The sequence below is a fragment of the Egretta garzetta genome, unplaced genomic scaffold (assembly GCF_000687185.1).
Source record: "Egretta garzetta isolate BGI_Z169 unplaced genomic scaffold, ASM68718v1 scaffold504, whole genome shotgun sequence".
Classification (NCBI taxonomy): Eukaryota; Metazoa; Chordata; class Aves; order Pelecaniformes; family Ardeidae; genus Egretta; species Egretta garzetta.
Window position 1 is genome coordinate 1,296,220 of NW_009259535.1, and position 17,719 is coordinate 1,313,938.

At 40.1% G+C, this 17,719-nt stretch overlaps 1 protein-coding gene across 1 annotated transcript in view; it reads right to left on the bottom strand.

Moving 5' to 3' along the window:
- The window catches only part of VWA3B (von Willebrand factor A domain containing 3B), a 69,210-nt gene that overhangs the window by 42,690 nt on the left and 8,801 nt on the right, over positions 1-17,719 (bottom strand). The window contains exons 6-10 of the mRNA XM_009637656.1: positions 13,923-14,092; positions 11,942-12,066; positions 5,234-5,350; positions 2,475-2,671; positions 1,680-1,834 (exon numbers count right to left, since the gene is read on the bottom strand). Of these exons, the coding sequence (XP_009635951.1) occupies positions 1,680-1,834; positions 2,475-2,671; positions 5,234-5,350; positions 11,942-12,066; positions 13,923-14,092 (764 nt within the window). The remainder of the gene's footprint in view (positions 1-1,679; positions 1,835-2,474; positions 2,672-5,233; positions 5,351-11,941; positions 12,067-13,922; positions 14,093-17,719) is intronic.

Here is a 17,719-nt window from a genome sequence, read left to right on the forward strand (position 1 = left end):
TGATGAACCAATCCTCTGTCACTACATAACAACACAAGGCGTTTTTATTTCTCAGTTTCAGTTGGAGACAGACAAAACAGACAAAGCAATAGAGCATCTTTTTAAAGTCAATTATCAGGTAGTTTGAGCTGGGAAATCACACGTGGAAGTAACTATAACTATTGCCCCTGTAACTGTTCTCCAGCCTGAACTCAGGAAATCATTTAAGCATATGGCAACATGCCTCTCTTTTCAGGAAACCATTTGAGAACCTAGTCTGCAAGGAATTTGAGCACTTTGAATAGTCTTAATATAACACAGATGCTTCAATGCTTTACTGACCTTGAGCCTTAGAGACAGACTTAGTCTTATATTTTAAACAGAATTTAAGCATGCCTGCCAGTTAAATACGTGCATACATACTGCTGTGTACAAGAACATTTCCTCAGTAATGGCTGCAGCAGGTCCAAATCCGATTTCCCTTGAGAGTCATAAACTACTTGTCTACTCTGAAACAGAGATGTTTAGCAGATGAAATCTAATGGCCCTGGGAAAAATATTACTCATCTCCACAGAGGTTTAAAAAAATTATATCATGGAAACTTAAAGGATCCTATTACATTTGCTACTGATAGCTATTTTGCCATTGGTTATTTCCCCCAAAGTGCTTGATAAGGTCTAGCAAAACTTTTTAACAATGACATGAACCATTCAAAACAGCAAACCCATAATCTTGGCTTGGATTTCAAAAATATATACTCACCAAAATCCTTTACCTCAAAATTTCCTTTCAGGATATGTTAATGTTATCCTGAATACAGCGAAACAAAGATAAAATAAAAGGAATAACAAAACTCTGTCTGACCCTGTTAAATGTAATCAGGCTGTTATACTTTTGGTAGAGAAGCAGCAATAAAATGAAAACTCACATCCTGCTTTTTTCAGTGAGACATGTCATTGTCCTAATATACAAAACAGAGGGTAACATCTATTCTTTCTCTTGGTTCTACAATATCCATTTTGAAAGTTTCCTTCTCCTAATGTAGACATAAAAGCAAATTTACTTTAGGGCATCTTTAGGACAGATGAATCAGGCCCTCAGATTGATGATTGCCTACTTTTTTGTAGATGCACTACAAAATCTAAGAGTGTATCTATACATCTGCAGAAAAGTAAACTAGGGAGCTAGCTTGAGCATTGAATTTCTGATCACATGCATTACTTAACAGCTCATGCCCTGACTCTGGTCTAGACTGTTTGAACTTGTCTTCAACACAACGTTGCAAAAAGGGCAGATAACCATTATCAGTATGGGCACAAGCCAAGCTGTGCTACTTGCTGTCAGAGGTATCACAAGAGACCTAGGTCCAAAGGATGAATGTTTACCAAGTTTTATTGAGGATTCTAGAAGGTCTCTGCCACCTTATGTCCCAATGTTTTTTGGCACTTTCAGCAGTATTTCAGTAACATACAGACTGACTTTCACATTTATGTTCCAGAAGGAGAACAAAAGATAAAACTGTTCATCAGTTTTCTTATATGGCTACTAAGAAATCCTACACAAGACTCTAAAATGGATTTCTGGCTTAGTACTGCTACTGGCAGTTTACCAACCACTTCAGCTTATTATGACAGAAAATGTCAAACATTTCAACACCAATGCAAAATAATGCACTGATTTTACATGACAGAACACTAACCTTCCTTCCACTTGTCTGAGAGCCGTCCTCATTTTCTCTTCATACTGCTTATACTTTTCTGTACTAACATATATGTGAACTACAGATCCATCTTTCCAGAAGGTATGTACAAACTTGTCACAGTATTTTGCATGAATTACCTTCCTTTTAGTCTCCTGCAGCCAAGAAAAACACATCTCATGTTCCAAAACAGATTATTGAGCAGTGACTTTAATATTTGGTGAACAAACTTCAAAGGTAGATGCTTGTTTCACATGATCAGGTGCAGAAATAGCCATAGGATAATGTGGTCACAGAATTTGCTCCTAGCAAAGTCAATAGAAACTGTTTTTATTCTTGTAGCTAGCAAGAACAGAAGCTTATCAAACAGTATAATGGTAGAGCTTGAGAAAAACAAATAGAAAACAAATTAATCCACATTTGTTTAAGGACCTGCAAACACTGGAGCAGCTGAGACCAACACTTCTTCTCAGGAAAAATAAAGATGACAAGCAATCTTTGCCCTACCCCACATGAAAACATAGAACAAGGCACTGCTTAAGCCAGCCCTGATACTCCCTTGCAGATGATATGTAGACCAGGAAGGAGTCCTTGAAACAGTCATTTTCAAATAGCCCTTTGAAACAATCTTATTTATGACCTTCTTTGTTTCATTCCACTAATAAGCTGGTTTTAACAAAAATTAGATAACGGAACATACAATTTATTATAAATTCAGCTATCAGTCACGCTTTCAAGTTTTAAAAGAAAAATCCATCAAGTCACAGGACATGAAGGAAAATTAACAATACTCACAGCATCAGTTTGTGAACATTCATCCTCTGGTTTAGTTTTTATGTCAACAATCCCATCTGCATGGCGAAAAGTACAATCAGCCAGTGCATCGTACAGTGTGAGCTTCTGAGCTTTCAAGCCATACTTCTGCAACCACTTCTCAGAAGACAAATATTTGTCAGATGTATGCTTTTGTAACGGATGATCAGCTTTGGTTGCTAATAAAGAAAATAAAACAAACAAAACCTCCTGTATAACATGGTTCATTTTGGATAAGGTATTTTCAAAAACAGGCCATGATGCTGTGGCCAAAATTTTCAAATGTGTTCTTCACTGACAGCTTTGGCTTGAGAGGATATTTCTGACTGATTTTTAATATTCTCTACTTTGTTGGGGGGAGGGTTCTCATCAAGCATTTCTTCACAATAAATTCCTTTGTAAATGGAGCAAACCCATCAGAAAACAGAGAGCAAACAAAATAAATAGCTACAGGATCAACATATAAAGGGAATATTCTTAGTAGTATAAAGGTTCACTCAACCTTCATACTGGTTGAATTACAAAATGCCAGAAAAGATTCATGTAAAAGATGTCTAAGTTCAAGGAGAATAATTTAAGAAAATGAGACAACAGAAGATATAATTGAAAATACAGTTGAGAACATAGGCTAACATTGACATTGGTCTTTTTCAGAGAAGGCCATTTAAAGTAAAAGACAGACTACAATGTCTCTGCAAGGGATTTTACATTTATAGGCTGAATATTGCATCATGTATCCCAGGTCACAAACCACTTGTGTACCATCTTGACATTTTCTCTAGTTCTATACCCTCAGTTTAGCATTTTTAATTGTTACTGAAAGAAACAGGGTATTTTTTGTCTGATCTGGTATGACTGTTCTTATGTTTACCCTTTTACATCATATTGTCTCAGAAGTTTTGTAAGGACCATCTTAAGATTGGGCACCGCACCTCTCTGGATACTGGTAATAGGATACAGGGCTCTACACTCACTCACCATCAGCTCAATAAACCACACCTAAACTAAATGACTCAGCAGTGGGTCTCATAGCAGAGTGAATTTATTTTGTCACACATTAATTTCGGTGGACCTAGGTAGTATAAATGTCTACTCTGTTCAGATGCAGCTACAGTGACAACAGTATTGAGATCCTGAGCCTGTAAGCAAACCTATGGAGACATCTACCACCTCAGCACACACAGAGATTAGCCAGCATCAGGGCAGGTGAGGGGTTGGAGCCTGTTCGTCTGGAAACATTTGCTTTCTGATTGCTTGTGGTCCTTAGAACAGCCAGGGTGCCAAGTGCCACAAATGCACTCACATCATTTTAAAAAGAAAACTGTCCTTTTCTTTCTTCCACATGCTTTATGTAAAAAGTCATGTCTCGGTTCAGGTACCTAGCGCATTATCTGGAGAGTCAGTAGAAAATGTGTCTCTTTTGTTCTGTTTCTTCTCCTGAAGAACATTGCAATCTTCAGAACAAACTACATGTTACAGCAGAGCATTTTAAAGAGATCAGGAAGGCAAAACCAGGAAGAAATGCAGGCAAACAGAAAGACTGCAGTTATTTGGATCAATGGGCAACAGACAAATAATGCTGAAGAACTGACAGAATAAATCACGCTGTAATTTCATTTCTTTTAATTTATTTATGAAGTGATTATTTATGAAGACAAACACTAAAAGAACATGAAAGCTGCACAGTCAGGAGCACATAAATAAACACTGAAATTAGGTCTGCCGTCACAGCTTTAATATGGTCTTTTTGTTCATATGCATTACAGTATAGATGTTTACCTACATATGGGAAGTCCTGCTAATTCAGAGGATGCTAATATCAGTATAAAAACTGTACTACACCTTCACAGAATAACAAACTCAAGCTTAAGTCCTGCAGAGTTATGTTATTGACAGATGTTCAAACCCAGTGCAGGCAGAGAAAGTTCCCAGCTTCAGATATTCACCATCACCACCCTACAATACACCACTGAGAGTTCAGGTGACTGACCAACAGACTGTATAGTCTTCCTCAGCAGGTGATCCAGAAAAGGGCATCTGGCCCCAGCCTCCATCTAGCCAAAGCAAAAGCAATTGCACTGCTAAATGAATACTGGAGCTACACAAATTCACTGATGACTTGCGCTACCAACAAATCGATAATGTTCTAGGCCAAACATAAGGGTGGGAACTATTAGTTTAATGAACAAATGTGGGTGTTCCTCCATGTTTCTTAACACAAGAGTTGTCAGAGCACTAATCCAGAATCAGTTTCAGTCCTTTTCCTTTGACTAAGAGAATTCAAACCCACACTTCTTTCCCTTTTAGGGAAATGAACTAGCTACAAGGGTGGAGGCTATCCCAAGAAGACCATGGTGGGAGAGAGATGAAGTACTTCCCCAGCACAGTGTAGCATAAAGTTAAGGATTTACTGGCCCAGGCAGGGAGGGAGAGACCACAAAAAAATTAATTTCAAAATCTTGAAACCTAGGCAATTTCGTAAGCCTAGTCACTGGTGAACTAAAAGTGGTGTGTTTCAGCCTGAGCTGTTAAAGTTGAGCAAGTTTAAGCAGTAGTAAACAGACTTTTTTAATGGGAAGTTTTAAGCAAGCCTAAGTTCAGATGCCAGGTATAGGTGCTACCTGTATATAGACATTTCTGAGAAAATCATCCCCAAATTGACATGTAATCAAAACTATTCACAAATAATATATTGATCATGAATATAATGGTAACTCTTTTGAAAGAAACATAAAAGGTACCATCTCGAGAAGCAGGCTGGTCAGATTCTGATAAAATTTTCTGAACTTGTCTCACTGTACTCCTGGCTTCCTCTAACTCCTTCCAGATCAAAAAGACATCTTCACGGACACCAGCTACTGCAAAAGAAATCATAAAAAGAACTTGACATTTTGAGACAATTTCTGTTTTTTACAACTCCTCAATTACCACAAAATCATTGGGTTCATCCAGATGTTGCCATATAACCTTGTATTCTTGAGGTCCCATTGCAGTGACAAGTGCTCTTTGATAGACTTCAAAAAAGGGCTTAAAGCCACCACCAGGACATGAGAGGTACTTAGCCTGGTGGAAGTAACCTCCAGAGTTGGCCACAGATTGTTCTCACAACAGAACAAATCTTTTTTAACACTCTCAGATAATAATAAGGAAACTCCACAGAGAAATTCACTTGTTGTCCCCTGGACTTCATTGCAAAACCTGGCTCCAAATATTAGACCCAACTTTGAAACTTTAAAGAGAAGATATCATCAACTCTGTCAATTCCCTTAAAGTACATAAATACCTATATTTAACATGAAATCTTCTTCTCCTGAAGAGTATGTGGTAAAATTTTGCTAAGATAAATTTATTTTCATCCTAACAATTCTCTACAGTCATAAATAAATGCTAAAAAATGTTTTACTCTCAGGGTATATTCTCAAAAAATTTGAAAGATCCAAAGCTGGAGTTGATACAAGGTTTTCTTAATCTCAATAGATATGTTTGTCTTGATTAAAAACATTAAAATATGTGTTTATTTAGTAGAGTAAAATTACTAAAATTGAGGCATCATGTATACCTAAGCAGTATGGACACTACTAAAAATGTGTTAAATCAGGTTAGCCTCAGAGTTTAAATTGCAGTATAGGACAATACAGAAAAACTGTGTACTGGTACAGTAAAAATATAAAAGAAACTGAATCATGAGCTATCCTAACCACGGATGCAGACTACAATCTATTGCAGATTACAATCTGTTACTGAATTGCACATAAAGATGCTGAACAAGGCAAACTGTATCTTATCATCTAGTGGTTCAGTTAATATACAGTGGTGGTTCACTGTATAAAAGATAAGACATGCAAACTTGTCTACTAAAGTAGGCTATCAGCAAACAAACAAACCTGATCATTTTGTTCTTTGATAAACTTCCCTGAAATAATAATATGAACATTTTATAAAATAACAACTCAATTTTAATTGTGAAATGCTTTTACTTTCCAAGAAATATTTTGAAATGTGTTATGGTACACTGCCATCTCCTGGGACCTTCCTGCATTTCAAAAACATCTGTTTCAGCCACGAGGACAAAGATCAACATTTCCTAAACCACAAAAAGCTGTAGTAAAGCAGATCATTCCACAAAATAAAACACAAAAGGGAGAAAAAACCTCAGCCTGTTATCATTACCTTTTAAGTTTAAGAAAAGTATTCTCTTCAAATACTTCAGAAAGAAGTGAACTTTTCTTTTACAAACAATCCCTCCCCAGAAATGCAAAACATACAAAATCTGAGCACTGGCAAAATTCCAGCAAGTAGGGAGCTAGAGGTTTTCTGATGAGTAGTCAGCCATCGAATATATATACACACACCTGTTGTCACAGTTAAAACCGCAAAACACATGTATTCACACCACACATGCACATATTTCTAAGTGTAAGACTGTTGAGAATGCAATTCCAGTGGAGCTGTCTCCAACTAAATCTGGATATCCTCCATAAGCTATCAAAGACTGGGATCCAGATTTAATTTTATGAACGTTTTTAACATTATGTTTGAAAATATTGAAAGAAGTATCCGTATTTCAACTGCCTTTAAAACAATACTGATTATATCACTGTGTTGCTTCATTTCCCCTTAAATTGATGCTATGGACTCATCAGATTTACAGGATTATTATTACTGTCCTGAGTAAAATATGTGGATTGAGTTGGTATTACAAAAGAAGGTATTTTTTCCTTATTTATGCTGCAGCACAGCAAAGTAAAACTGCATGCACTTTCAAAGCATGTATGTTTTTTGACACTTATTACACAGGACAAATGCAGGCATCAACAACTGCACACTGTGAAGGTCAAGTTGCTTAGAAAACCTTTTATCTGGCAACAGTTTTTCCTGGATTCAACTGGGAGAGCAAGTTGCAAGCAGTGACAACCGAAGCAACTTTCTCTCTCTACACAGGAGGCTCACCCCCCACCTCCACCTCAGCCTCTTGTCCTCTCCAGCTAACAAGGAGTGGGAAGGAAAAGCTGTGGGAAGACTGAGCCCCCAAACTCAAAATATACATACACATACAATGCATGGTATCTTCCAGGTGCAGTTCTCCACCTGTGGCCCATCCCTCAAGCCCATCAGTGAAAAATGACGCAAGAAAGCACAAACCTCTCTTTGGTTTAAATTCCCTGAGCTCGCACCTCAGCTGTGCCATTTTGGGGGGCCACCAACCAAAAAGCAACTGAAAGTCAGCCCTCTGGGGGGTGCAGTCACCAACTGCTCCAGGCCCCCTGGCTCTTGCAGGCCTTCAGGCGCCCACATCCCAGAAAAGACTTCATCTTCAAAAAATGGCTTTATCCCCATAGGGAGAGGGCCCCTCCTGTCCCCCTCACCATGAAGCACCCCCCCGCTCTGCCCCCAGCCACCCTGGCTGGCGGTTTAACGGCCAGACCCCTGGGGACCCCCTGGTTCTGATTCAAAAACTGCCACACGGCAACAGCAAGAGGGCGGCCACCAGACACGCACGAGGGAACCGAGCACGGTTGGTTGGTTTTGGCTCTCGCCGCTGCCATCGTGACCCTGCAGAGCACCTCATGCTGGGCCACGTTTCAGACATGCCCTGACCTCAGTGGCGTTTCTGCTCTGGAGGAGGGACGCCCTGAAAAAGAGAAAGAGGATGGGGAAGGGTGTGGGGAGAGCCTATGGAGAGGGGCAGAAGCGTTTTGCTGACACTGGTGAATCAAAGAAGCAAGACAGTAGGTCTAAGCAAAAACACAAACACACTTGCACATGTACAGGGAAACTCATAACCACCCTCATTTCCATTTCCCAATTATTTAACAGTCAGGCTTCTTAAAAGAAGTAGCTTTCCCACACCTACCTCCCAGCAGACAAACTCATCCAGTTCAACAAGGCACTGTAACCCATTTGATTTCATACTCAAGATACAAATCATGCTGAATGAAAAAGACCATATTAAAAAAAAAAAAAAAAAAGCCTGCAAAATCTACAATAACTTTGAAACATCAAGCAAATACCAAATACCAATGCAAAAGCAACTCATGAAGAACAGAAGCATTTCTTACTTCTCCAATTATCTGAGTTAGATTGTGGAAGCAAGAAAATCCAAATATAAGGGAATAAGGTCTATTTTAAACCTCATTTGCCTGCAAGGCAAGATGGGCAATTTCATTTTTTCACTGCTGGTCCCTTCCGCAGCCTCTACGTGGCAGCAGAACATAGCAACATTCCCTCAAGCGCTGATTTGTAAAATCCCCACTTAGAGGGGAATGACTAGAGATACAAAGGAGCACAGGAGGGGAGCACGCAGCTTTACCTGCGTACCTGCCAGGTCACACAGTGCTGAAACTCACCACAGCCCAATCCTGCCCCTTTCCCACTGGGCAAACGGACAAAGCAAATGAACTTTGTATCCCATGTGGTATTGCAGAGCAGCTATCTGCATCACTCTCTACACATTAGCAAAGAGATTTGCAGGGCCAAGGTTAGGCTGCTAAGACTAGAGAAAGCACATGTAAGGAAAAAGCAGAGGCAATGATCTTTGCCATCGTTTGTAGGCAAAGTAGCTACTCTTAAGTCATTATCCTGGGTCTCCAAAGGGAGGGTTCAGTCTCTCCCATGTCTGTGTACATAAACAGTGCAGAGTTCATTGACTTCAATGTCATACAGGAGGCTGGCTCTCTTATGCTTCCCATTTTACACCCAGCAACCTGAAAATTTCCCTGTGACCATCAGGTAAATGTGGAAAATCAAGCACACCTAAGACTACAGCCTTACACTGTTTACAAGGAGGTCAGACACATCCCTCTTTGCATTTGTCACATCAGTCAAATCCTGATTTCAGTCCATTTGCATTTTCTTGACACATATTGGCTCATCTATTCCACCACACAGAAAAACACCGTGCAGAGATTTAGTGTTGTTTCTGTTTCAGCCAACGGGGATCTGCTATTCATTTCAGGATCTAGTTCAAAACACCATTTTTTTTCAAGTCCAATTTAGCACTTATCTCCATGTCTCTCCAAGCAGATGACTCGGCAACAACCTTCTCCACAGCTTCCACAATCTCTTGCTTCCTATGTCTTCAAGTTCCAACTTAAAATTTCACCTCCCTTCCACTTGTAATTTTAACTACATAACAGAATTGCTTAATTCTGCAGCTTTTTGCAGATGAAGAAGCTACACAAAGAATGTAGGCAGAAGTGATAACAGGAAAATCAGTGCTGGATGAGAAGATATCACCACATTGGTGAAATTAGGCTTTATGTAAAAGCATTTATCTGCCTTAAGTAAATCTGAGTCTGCCAACATAAGGGCCTTAATTCTTTACTGGCTTACACCTGTTTTGATCTTGAGCACCCACTCAAAATGAGTGTAAAAAAAAATTCAAATCTGGCAGTTTCTCACACTTGCTTTCTAAATGACTGCTCAGGATGCAAAACAGGGGAGAATGGAGCTCTTATCTAAAGTTTTAAATAGTTCATTTCCGACTTGTTTTGGTTAAGCAGATGAAAAAGAGTGAACATGAAGATATCGTGTATTTCAGTGGATACCCAGAAAACTATCAGATGCCCTTAAAACAGCTTTTCCAGTCCATAAAACATAATGATGAGTTTCAGTTTCCAGCTGTTGTGTTTGTGGTACAAAAAGAAACATAACCAAAATATTCCTGTGCCTCCCCTTATTTTCAAGAAACACCACATTTGGAAGATAAAATCTCTGGTTCATTCTCTATTTATTTCCTTGTATAGTTTACGCCACACATCCAAGAACCAGTTTTGGCGCCCATTAGTGAGTAATCGACACTTTTATTATTATTGCCTTCTACACCCTTGAAGGAGTCTCTGAAACAAGAGACATCAGACACAGACCAGAATAATGTCTCCAATGTGTTTTCTTTTCTGAAAGAACTTTAGATTCTGCATACGACTGAAACGCTCCGATTGGCTGCCGGTGATGTCACAACTGTGCTTATAATACCCAGTAAATGCAGAAAGCTAATTGTGTTCCTTTTTAATGTGTAAATTCTACTCCATAATAGCAATAGCACACAACAGACAATGCCCTTCAAGGGGATTACTGCCCTTTTGAGCAATTAAAGCTATTCAGCTTTCAGCTTTAGAAACAGTGGTGAGGAAGTAATTTCAGTCATACAGGAGCTCTAGGCGCATCTATTGAAACAGGCTGACTGCCCCGGGGGAAGAGGAAGCCAGCTCCCCCCCACGCACACCCCCAAACGGGGTCCAGCAAGGAAGCACTCCTAGCAGATTGAAGGCAATCGTTATACTCTGAATTAGAACAAAATGAGAGAGAGGGTTTTGAAGCATACTCTGCTGATGGTTTCTAAACCCAGCATGGGTGAGGCTTCACAAAGCAAAAAAACAAGTGACACCTCACTCCCTTATTTCTGCCCCCTTGCTATGGTTTTCTCGTACTCTTATAATCACGGTCCTAGTGAAGGATAGGTAATTACACAAGGAACTAGACTACAACCCAGGAAATATGGGCCAGTTAGTCCAAGACTGACAAATGACCTTAAGCAAGTCACTAAATCCATCTTATGCCAAACATTCCCTAGCAGTAAGAAGAGGATAACACTGTTCTACCTTTGGGACAACAATAATGCCTCCCAGCATAATGGGGGTGTAAGCCATTAGAATAAAGAGGTCTTATGCCTCCTGATATTTAAAAGAAATTGGTTTTTAATTTAATGTCCTGCTGATGAAGGTATCAGACTTGACATACACAGCCTCACTTCACACCACAGCTGGTCTCCTCCCAACCTGGCTGAAACCCCAGTCCAGTCCCAGTGAACAGTAAGGCTGACTTACCCAGAGGAAGTAGCACTGTGACTACTTAGAAACACCCTGAGAGCTTTCTGCCCAGCTTCATGTCCCAGTAAAACTCTGTCTTTCTGTTATTTGTTTCCTCCTGATTTTTTATCAGCTTTCCTCCCCCTCTTTGCACTTACAGTTATTTTACTGTGCTTGTTGCCTGTCTTTATTACAAATTCAGATCTTGAGGGAAGCAAGTCAACCTCATGTGGATTTAATGCCCTTATATTATGTATGAACTTGGCCTGTATTGATGTGGCTGTTGTCTCAGATGGTCTTCCACACTATTCCTCTTCCTTTCTGCCATTTCTCTATACATTTGCACAAGGTCACTGGCATAAGCACGCCAGTACTATTCTTCATCTGCCTAAATAAATGTTGTTCTCCCTTTTTTCACTTCTCTTTCGTTCTCACATGCACATCCTCTGCTCTTCACTTCTCTCTTTTCCTTTCCCTCTCCTTCCCACCCACAGAATTTCCATTTGACCGGTTCTGTCCTTACCCCACCCATGCCTACAGAAGCCTTCCTTTGATTTTATGCTTAGCAAGTTCCTATATTACATTTCTATTCTGAAACCTCACTGAGAAAATAACTATCATCTTGGGTTTCATATTGTCTACCTAGTGGCATTCGCCCTTTCACTTTTCTGGAATTCAGGGCAATTAGACCTTTTCCATCCTCTTCACAATTTAGTGCAGGTCCAGTAGCATCTCTATAGGCATTCTTCTCAGCAAAAGCATGGAATCTGTAATACAAAATGAGTTTTCACCAGTATGTAAACTACATAAATACTTTCCTAATTTTAACGAGATGTATGTCACACATGAAAGATCATAGTGGTGTGCAAATTCAGAATTACTTGCTTATCTATTCAACCTTCAACTATAACACTATCAACCCTTTTATATATATTTATGTACATTCTGAAGTCTTATGAAGAACACCCTTTCATATTGGTATCATTCACTCTGAGGCACCTTCCTTTTCAATCTCCAGGAAATCTATTTTTAATTAATGCTTTTAACATGCTGAGCAAGCATGTCATATGAGATGTCTGAGATGACACTAACACCTTTTTATCAGATTATCTTCCCAGTTGAAAGCTCAACAGGAACATTTATTTCATTATCAGCATACAAATCAGGAAGTCAAGCAGACTTCATTTACCCTCACTGTCAAAACAGAAAAGCTCTCAGAGCAGGCAAAAGATGCATTTCTAAAACAAAACTACACTAGAAACAGGCTCTAGCCATGAAAAGCCCACAAACTTGGCCATTCCTATGGGAAAGCTGCCTTAAACTTACAGACAGTTATTGGGGCAAATACCTACCAGCAAGATATTAACTGGCCCAATAAGCCTCTGCACCAAAGCTAGACTCATGCAAAAGAAAGATAGCGGGAATCATATCAAACAAAATGATTCCTCTCAGCTCCCTGCCACAACCCTTCTTGCCTCTTTCTCTACCATACAAGAAACATTCACTTTCCTTTTATAAAGGAGGTAAAAACACTGCCAAAAGAAAATGAAGAATGGTGACTGGCAATGTACCTGGTATCATGGAGGTACCACGGTTTTAAACAACCACAGTCATTTTAGACAGACATCGGTCCAGAGCAAACATAACACTTTCCCACAGTCTTGGTTTTTGGCAGATGCTCCATCTCTTAAAAGCTACTTCTAAACACAGATGGCTATAAAAGAGCTCAGCAGCTGCCATCTTACCAATTACTCTGCTGTCATTTGGGAGATTTCTACTGTTGGAGGTCTTCCCACTCTTGCACAAACAACAGTGAAACAGAAGGAGCTAGCAGCCATTTCACAGCTCTGTAACTGTACGGTGACTTCTGTTAAGCAGACAAACACCTACTGGCTCCTACTGCCCTCCTGCTGTTCAGCATGAGTTTGGTATTGCGGGGTTTTGTGTTTGTTCATTTGTTTTCCTTATTTCAATATCAGAATCAAGACTGAAGTTTTATTATCACTTTCTAGTGAAGGCTGATTCTCACCACACGGCTGATTCCCAGGAATATATCAGTTTCCACCAACCATACCAAATAGATGCTGGACAGCACGGTACAGAATGCATTTCCACACAACCAGGCCCGATGGATAACACCACATCGATTTTCTGTTGTTCCAGAGACTGCCCATTTAGGACAGGCATTACCTTTTCAGTGCATGTCTGTATGGCACACGATCCGACAAAACTCTAGATCCTTTGCTGGTGCCTGTGGATACTACCAGAGTACAAAGCAACACAATAAAAACTTTTTTCAGTTCATGGTGTGACCCTTTCCCCTGAACAATTATTCAGACTTCAAAAGAAGAGCAGATGACAGACGATCTAGGATATAAAAAAAAGGAATGGCCTTTCTGCAAGCCAGTGAGCACATATGTGGAGAGAAGCTGGTCTGTTCGAGTAGGTCCCGCATTTTAGTCATATCTCTTAGACTATTTCCCCGGTTTTCTCAGTTCACTTACTGAATTGCTTTGTCTCATTTTCCTCATGAGCAAAACAGGGATTACATTCAGACATCTTCCTAGCAGCAAAGCACTTTACAAGTACTGAAACCATTACTGGGTTTCTTTCTTTGTCATACCTGCCAGAGGCCAAGCGGCTCAATTCTTTCAGAAAAATAATAGTTTCATCTTCCCTAGCATTGAAAGATACAGTGTTGACTGGACAGGGGCCACCAGAAACCTTCTCAAGGAGTAGCTGCTTTGTCTCCACTGGAACATCACCCACAGCAAAGTAATAAATGGCTTCAACCTGTCATTAAACAGAAAGAAAATTGGGAATTGGAAGACATTGTTTAAGTAGATGCCTGGTACTTACTCAAGCACTGTCCTGTGCTGAGTACTGGTAGGAACATTTAGTAGAACCAATGCATTACTTGGGCTTTTCAGATCTTTGGTTCTCCCTCTCATTTATGCTAGTAATTCAAAGGAAGTCCACCCAAAATTTCCTGAAGCGAGAAAAGAACCTGGCCCACAGCCAACTCTGATTCTGCCCAATGCAAGCCCTTTTCCACAGAACTTAACTGAAACCAAAGAGAGGTGTAAGGAAGGACAACTGTATTATTAGTCAGGACAAGGCTCTGTGCCACATTCCTCTTTTATGAAGGGAGATGCTATGTTGGTGCCTTGCCAGGGCTGAAAATCGGTAGGAACTTTTATACCAGATGTACTTTTACTGGGGTATGTATTTTGAGGGTAGGAAAGACGCATCATTCTTTGAATGCTACTGTTGGTATTTCCAGATAATTCATATTTTTTATACTTCCCAAGGCAGGAGGAGCTTGGCAGGTTTATTATGACCACACACACTTAAAAATGTTATTGCAGGAAGAGAGAGAAGCTGAAGAAATGTCCTTTAGTTATTGCTTGAGTATTAAATTATGAGGGATTTGATGTTATCTGCAGTTATCCATGCTAACAATCCTCATGGCAAGTATGCTTCTTGAATTTTCACCATCATAAAAAAAAAAGTAACAACAGCTATCCCATGATGATGTTCAAGACAGTAAGTATAGCCTATCAGTCCTAAGGCATGGTACATGCCAACTGATAAACATGTAATAAATAGTTGTTTAACTGAAAACATACATTCAAATGTGACTAGGAATCCCGGGACATGCACCATAAAAGAAAACTATTTGAGTCTGGGATGGCACTGAGAAAATGTTTCTGTACCCACATAATTTCATAGAATCATAGAATTATTTGGTTGGAAAAGACCTTTAAAATCATTGAGTCCAACCATACCTTATTTCATGCAATATTAAAGCAAATTCAGTATCACCTTTGTTCATGCACTTCCACTACTGCCTTTGACACCGATTTATATTTCAGCTCGCTGAGTCAACAGACTGGCACATGAACACCTTTTGCACGATTTGTACTCAAAGTTTTCAGGCTGTAGGATCCTTGTATTGTCCCACGTCATAAGGATGTTGACACAAACTGACAGGGACTTCTGGATTTCAAGCTCTCTCCCTCCTCTACCTTTGGCCACAAATACTTGGGCTAATCCTCCGCACTGGAAGACATCTCTCCCAAGCAGCAACCCAATCTCAGGCTAGACCAGGCAAATTAACAAAGCAGTGCCTTGCCACCTTGGGCTTCCCTTGGATCTTGTAGAGGGAGAACGCGAAACCCTCCATGCAGGAGGCAGGGCCCATAGCTACAGACCACACTTGCTGGGGAGCAAGCAGGTCTCTGGCCAGCCAGGAATCCTGGCATCACCATTAACGCTAGACAAATACTAAGGTTAAAGAGAAGAATGGATGTGTTTCATTAAAGTGCAAGATTAATAAAATATTCATTAGCTTTAGAAAAAGGTGCACAGAAACGAAATGAAAGCACTCTTGTACCTATCTGGCTTTAGTTCAGTTTTACAAGGCTCCTTCCATGTTTCATCCAGGTAAAAAGCTATCCCAGCTTGCACACAGCTCTCCCAGCTGAGACCCAACAGCAGAGTGATCTTGAGCTTGGGACTGACACATCATGAGGAAAGGAAATCTAGGGAGTCACCACACATGGGAAGAAAAACTCATCTACAGGAATGACAGGAAGAGCCAAGTCTAGGGAAAAAAAGAGCTATTGTTTTGGAGCAATTTCTGTTGATGAAGCCAGTTCTGAGGAATGAGTCATTTATGACTGTTCAGTGAGTATGCAGCTTTTGCCTAGGACTGAATGGGGTCTCCCCGAGCCGGCAGTACAGTGAAGCTTGCACTCAAGTGAACTGTCAGTTATGAATGATAATGACTGCATTTAGGAGTAACTGAAGTTTGTTTTATGTTGAGCACCTGCCACAACTGACTCCCCCAGATTACCCATCAGCCCACCGATGTCCAGAAAAAAATAATAGATCATAGAATCATAGAATCACTTTGGTTGGAAAAGCCCTTTGAGATCATCAAGTCCAACCTTTAACCTAACCCTGACATCCCACCACTAAACCATGTCCCTAAGCACCTCATCTATCCTTCTTTTAAATACCTCCAGGGAGGAGGACTCGACCACCTCTCTGGGCAGCCCATTCCAGAGCCTGACAACCCTTTCAGTGAAGAAGTTTTTCCTAATGTCTAGCCTAAACCTGCCCTGGCACAGCTTCAAACCATTCCCCCTCGTCCTATCATCTGTTACCAGGGAGAAGAGGCCGACCCTCAACTCACTACAGCCTCCTGTCAGGCAGCTGTAGAGGGCGATCAGGTCTCCCCTCAGCCTCCTCTTCTCCAGACTAAACAACCCCAATTCCCTCAGCCGCTCCTCATATGACTTGTGTTCCAGACCCCTCACCAGCTTGGTTGCTCTCCTCTGGACATGTTCCAGCAATGCAACATCTTTCTTGTAGTGAGGGGCCCAAAACTGAACACAGTGTTCAAGGTGCGGCCTCACCAGCACCGAGTACAGGGGCACGATCACTTCCCTACTCCTTCTGGTCACACTATTCCTGATACAGGCCAGGATGCCAGATGTCTCACTGTTGGACAGATTTTAATTTCTATTTATTCATATGCAGACTCACCAGGCCTAACAAGCTTTTTTTTCATCCAGAGAATACTGAAATCTAAATACAATGGTTTTTGTTTCCCACCAGGAAATCAAACTGCACATTGAAAATTTTAAAAAAATTTATGAAGGAGGCATTTTAAAAAGCAGTCATAAACAGTCTCACTGTTGCACATTTTTTTCCTAACCGAGGTCCTTTTTAACATCAGTTTCCAAACATTAAGGTTCTCCTGGATGAGAATCCACCAGCACAGGGAACCAGAAAGCAACTCAAGCCAAATTTACCTCCTCCTTCAAACAATGTCTCAGAATGAGATTTTCAAAGGAGTCAGGATTGGATCTGTGCACAGGGGTGGATCTTAAATGACAGTGAAACCCAATGATGCTAGTCCACACAGAGTAGGCCAAATTTTCCATTAAATTTGGGTGCTAGGGAACTGAAGCAATGTACATTGTAAGCAAATTTCATAAAATATCTCTTTAACAACACAAGTTTTAAGTGACTATCTCAAATGATGGCATATATGTTTTATGTGTTGTGACTCTGCCATAATGCGTAAAGTAATATGGCACTTTTAGAAACAGACAGAATTTAATTGCAGCAATACCTGTGCATGCTTTGTCTTTTTGTCCTGGAAGAAACTCTAGCTATAAGCTGGCTTATGAAAAAGGATTTGCATACCCCTACCATGGGTTAATGCTTACATAAATCTCTGTACTTACTATTTTGGATTTTAAATATAAATTTTCATTAGCACTTTAGATACATAACAAAATAAAAATGGTTTCCCTGTCTTCAATAATGTTAATACTAGCAATTTTCTCATAAACTTGAAGCCCTGAAAAACATATATGGCAAAGAAAGTGGAAAGGAGGATGTTTT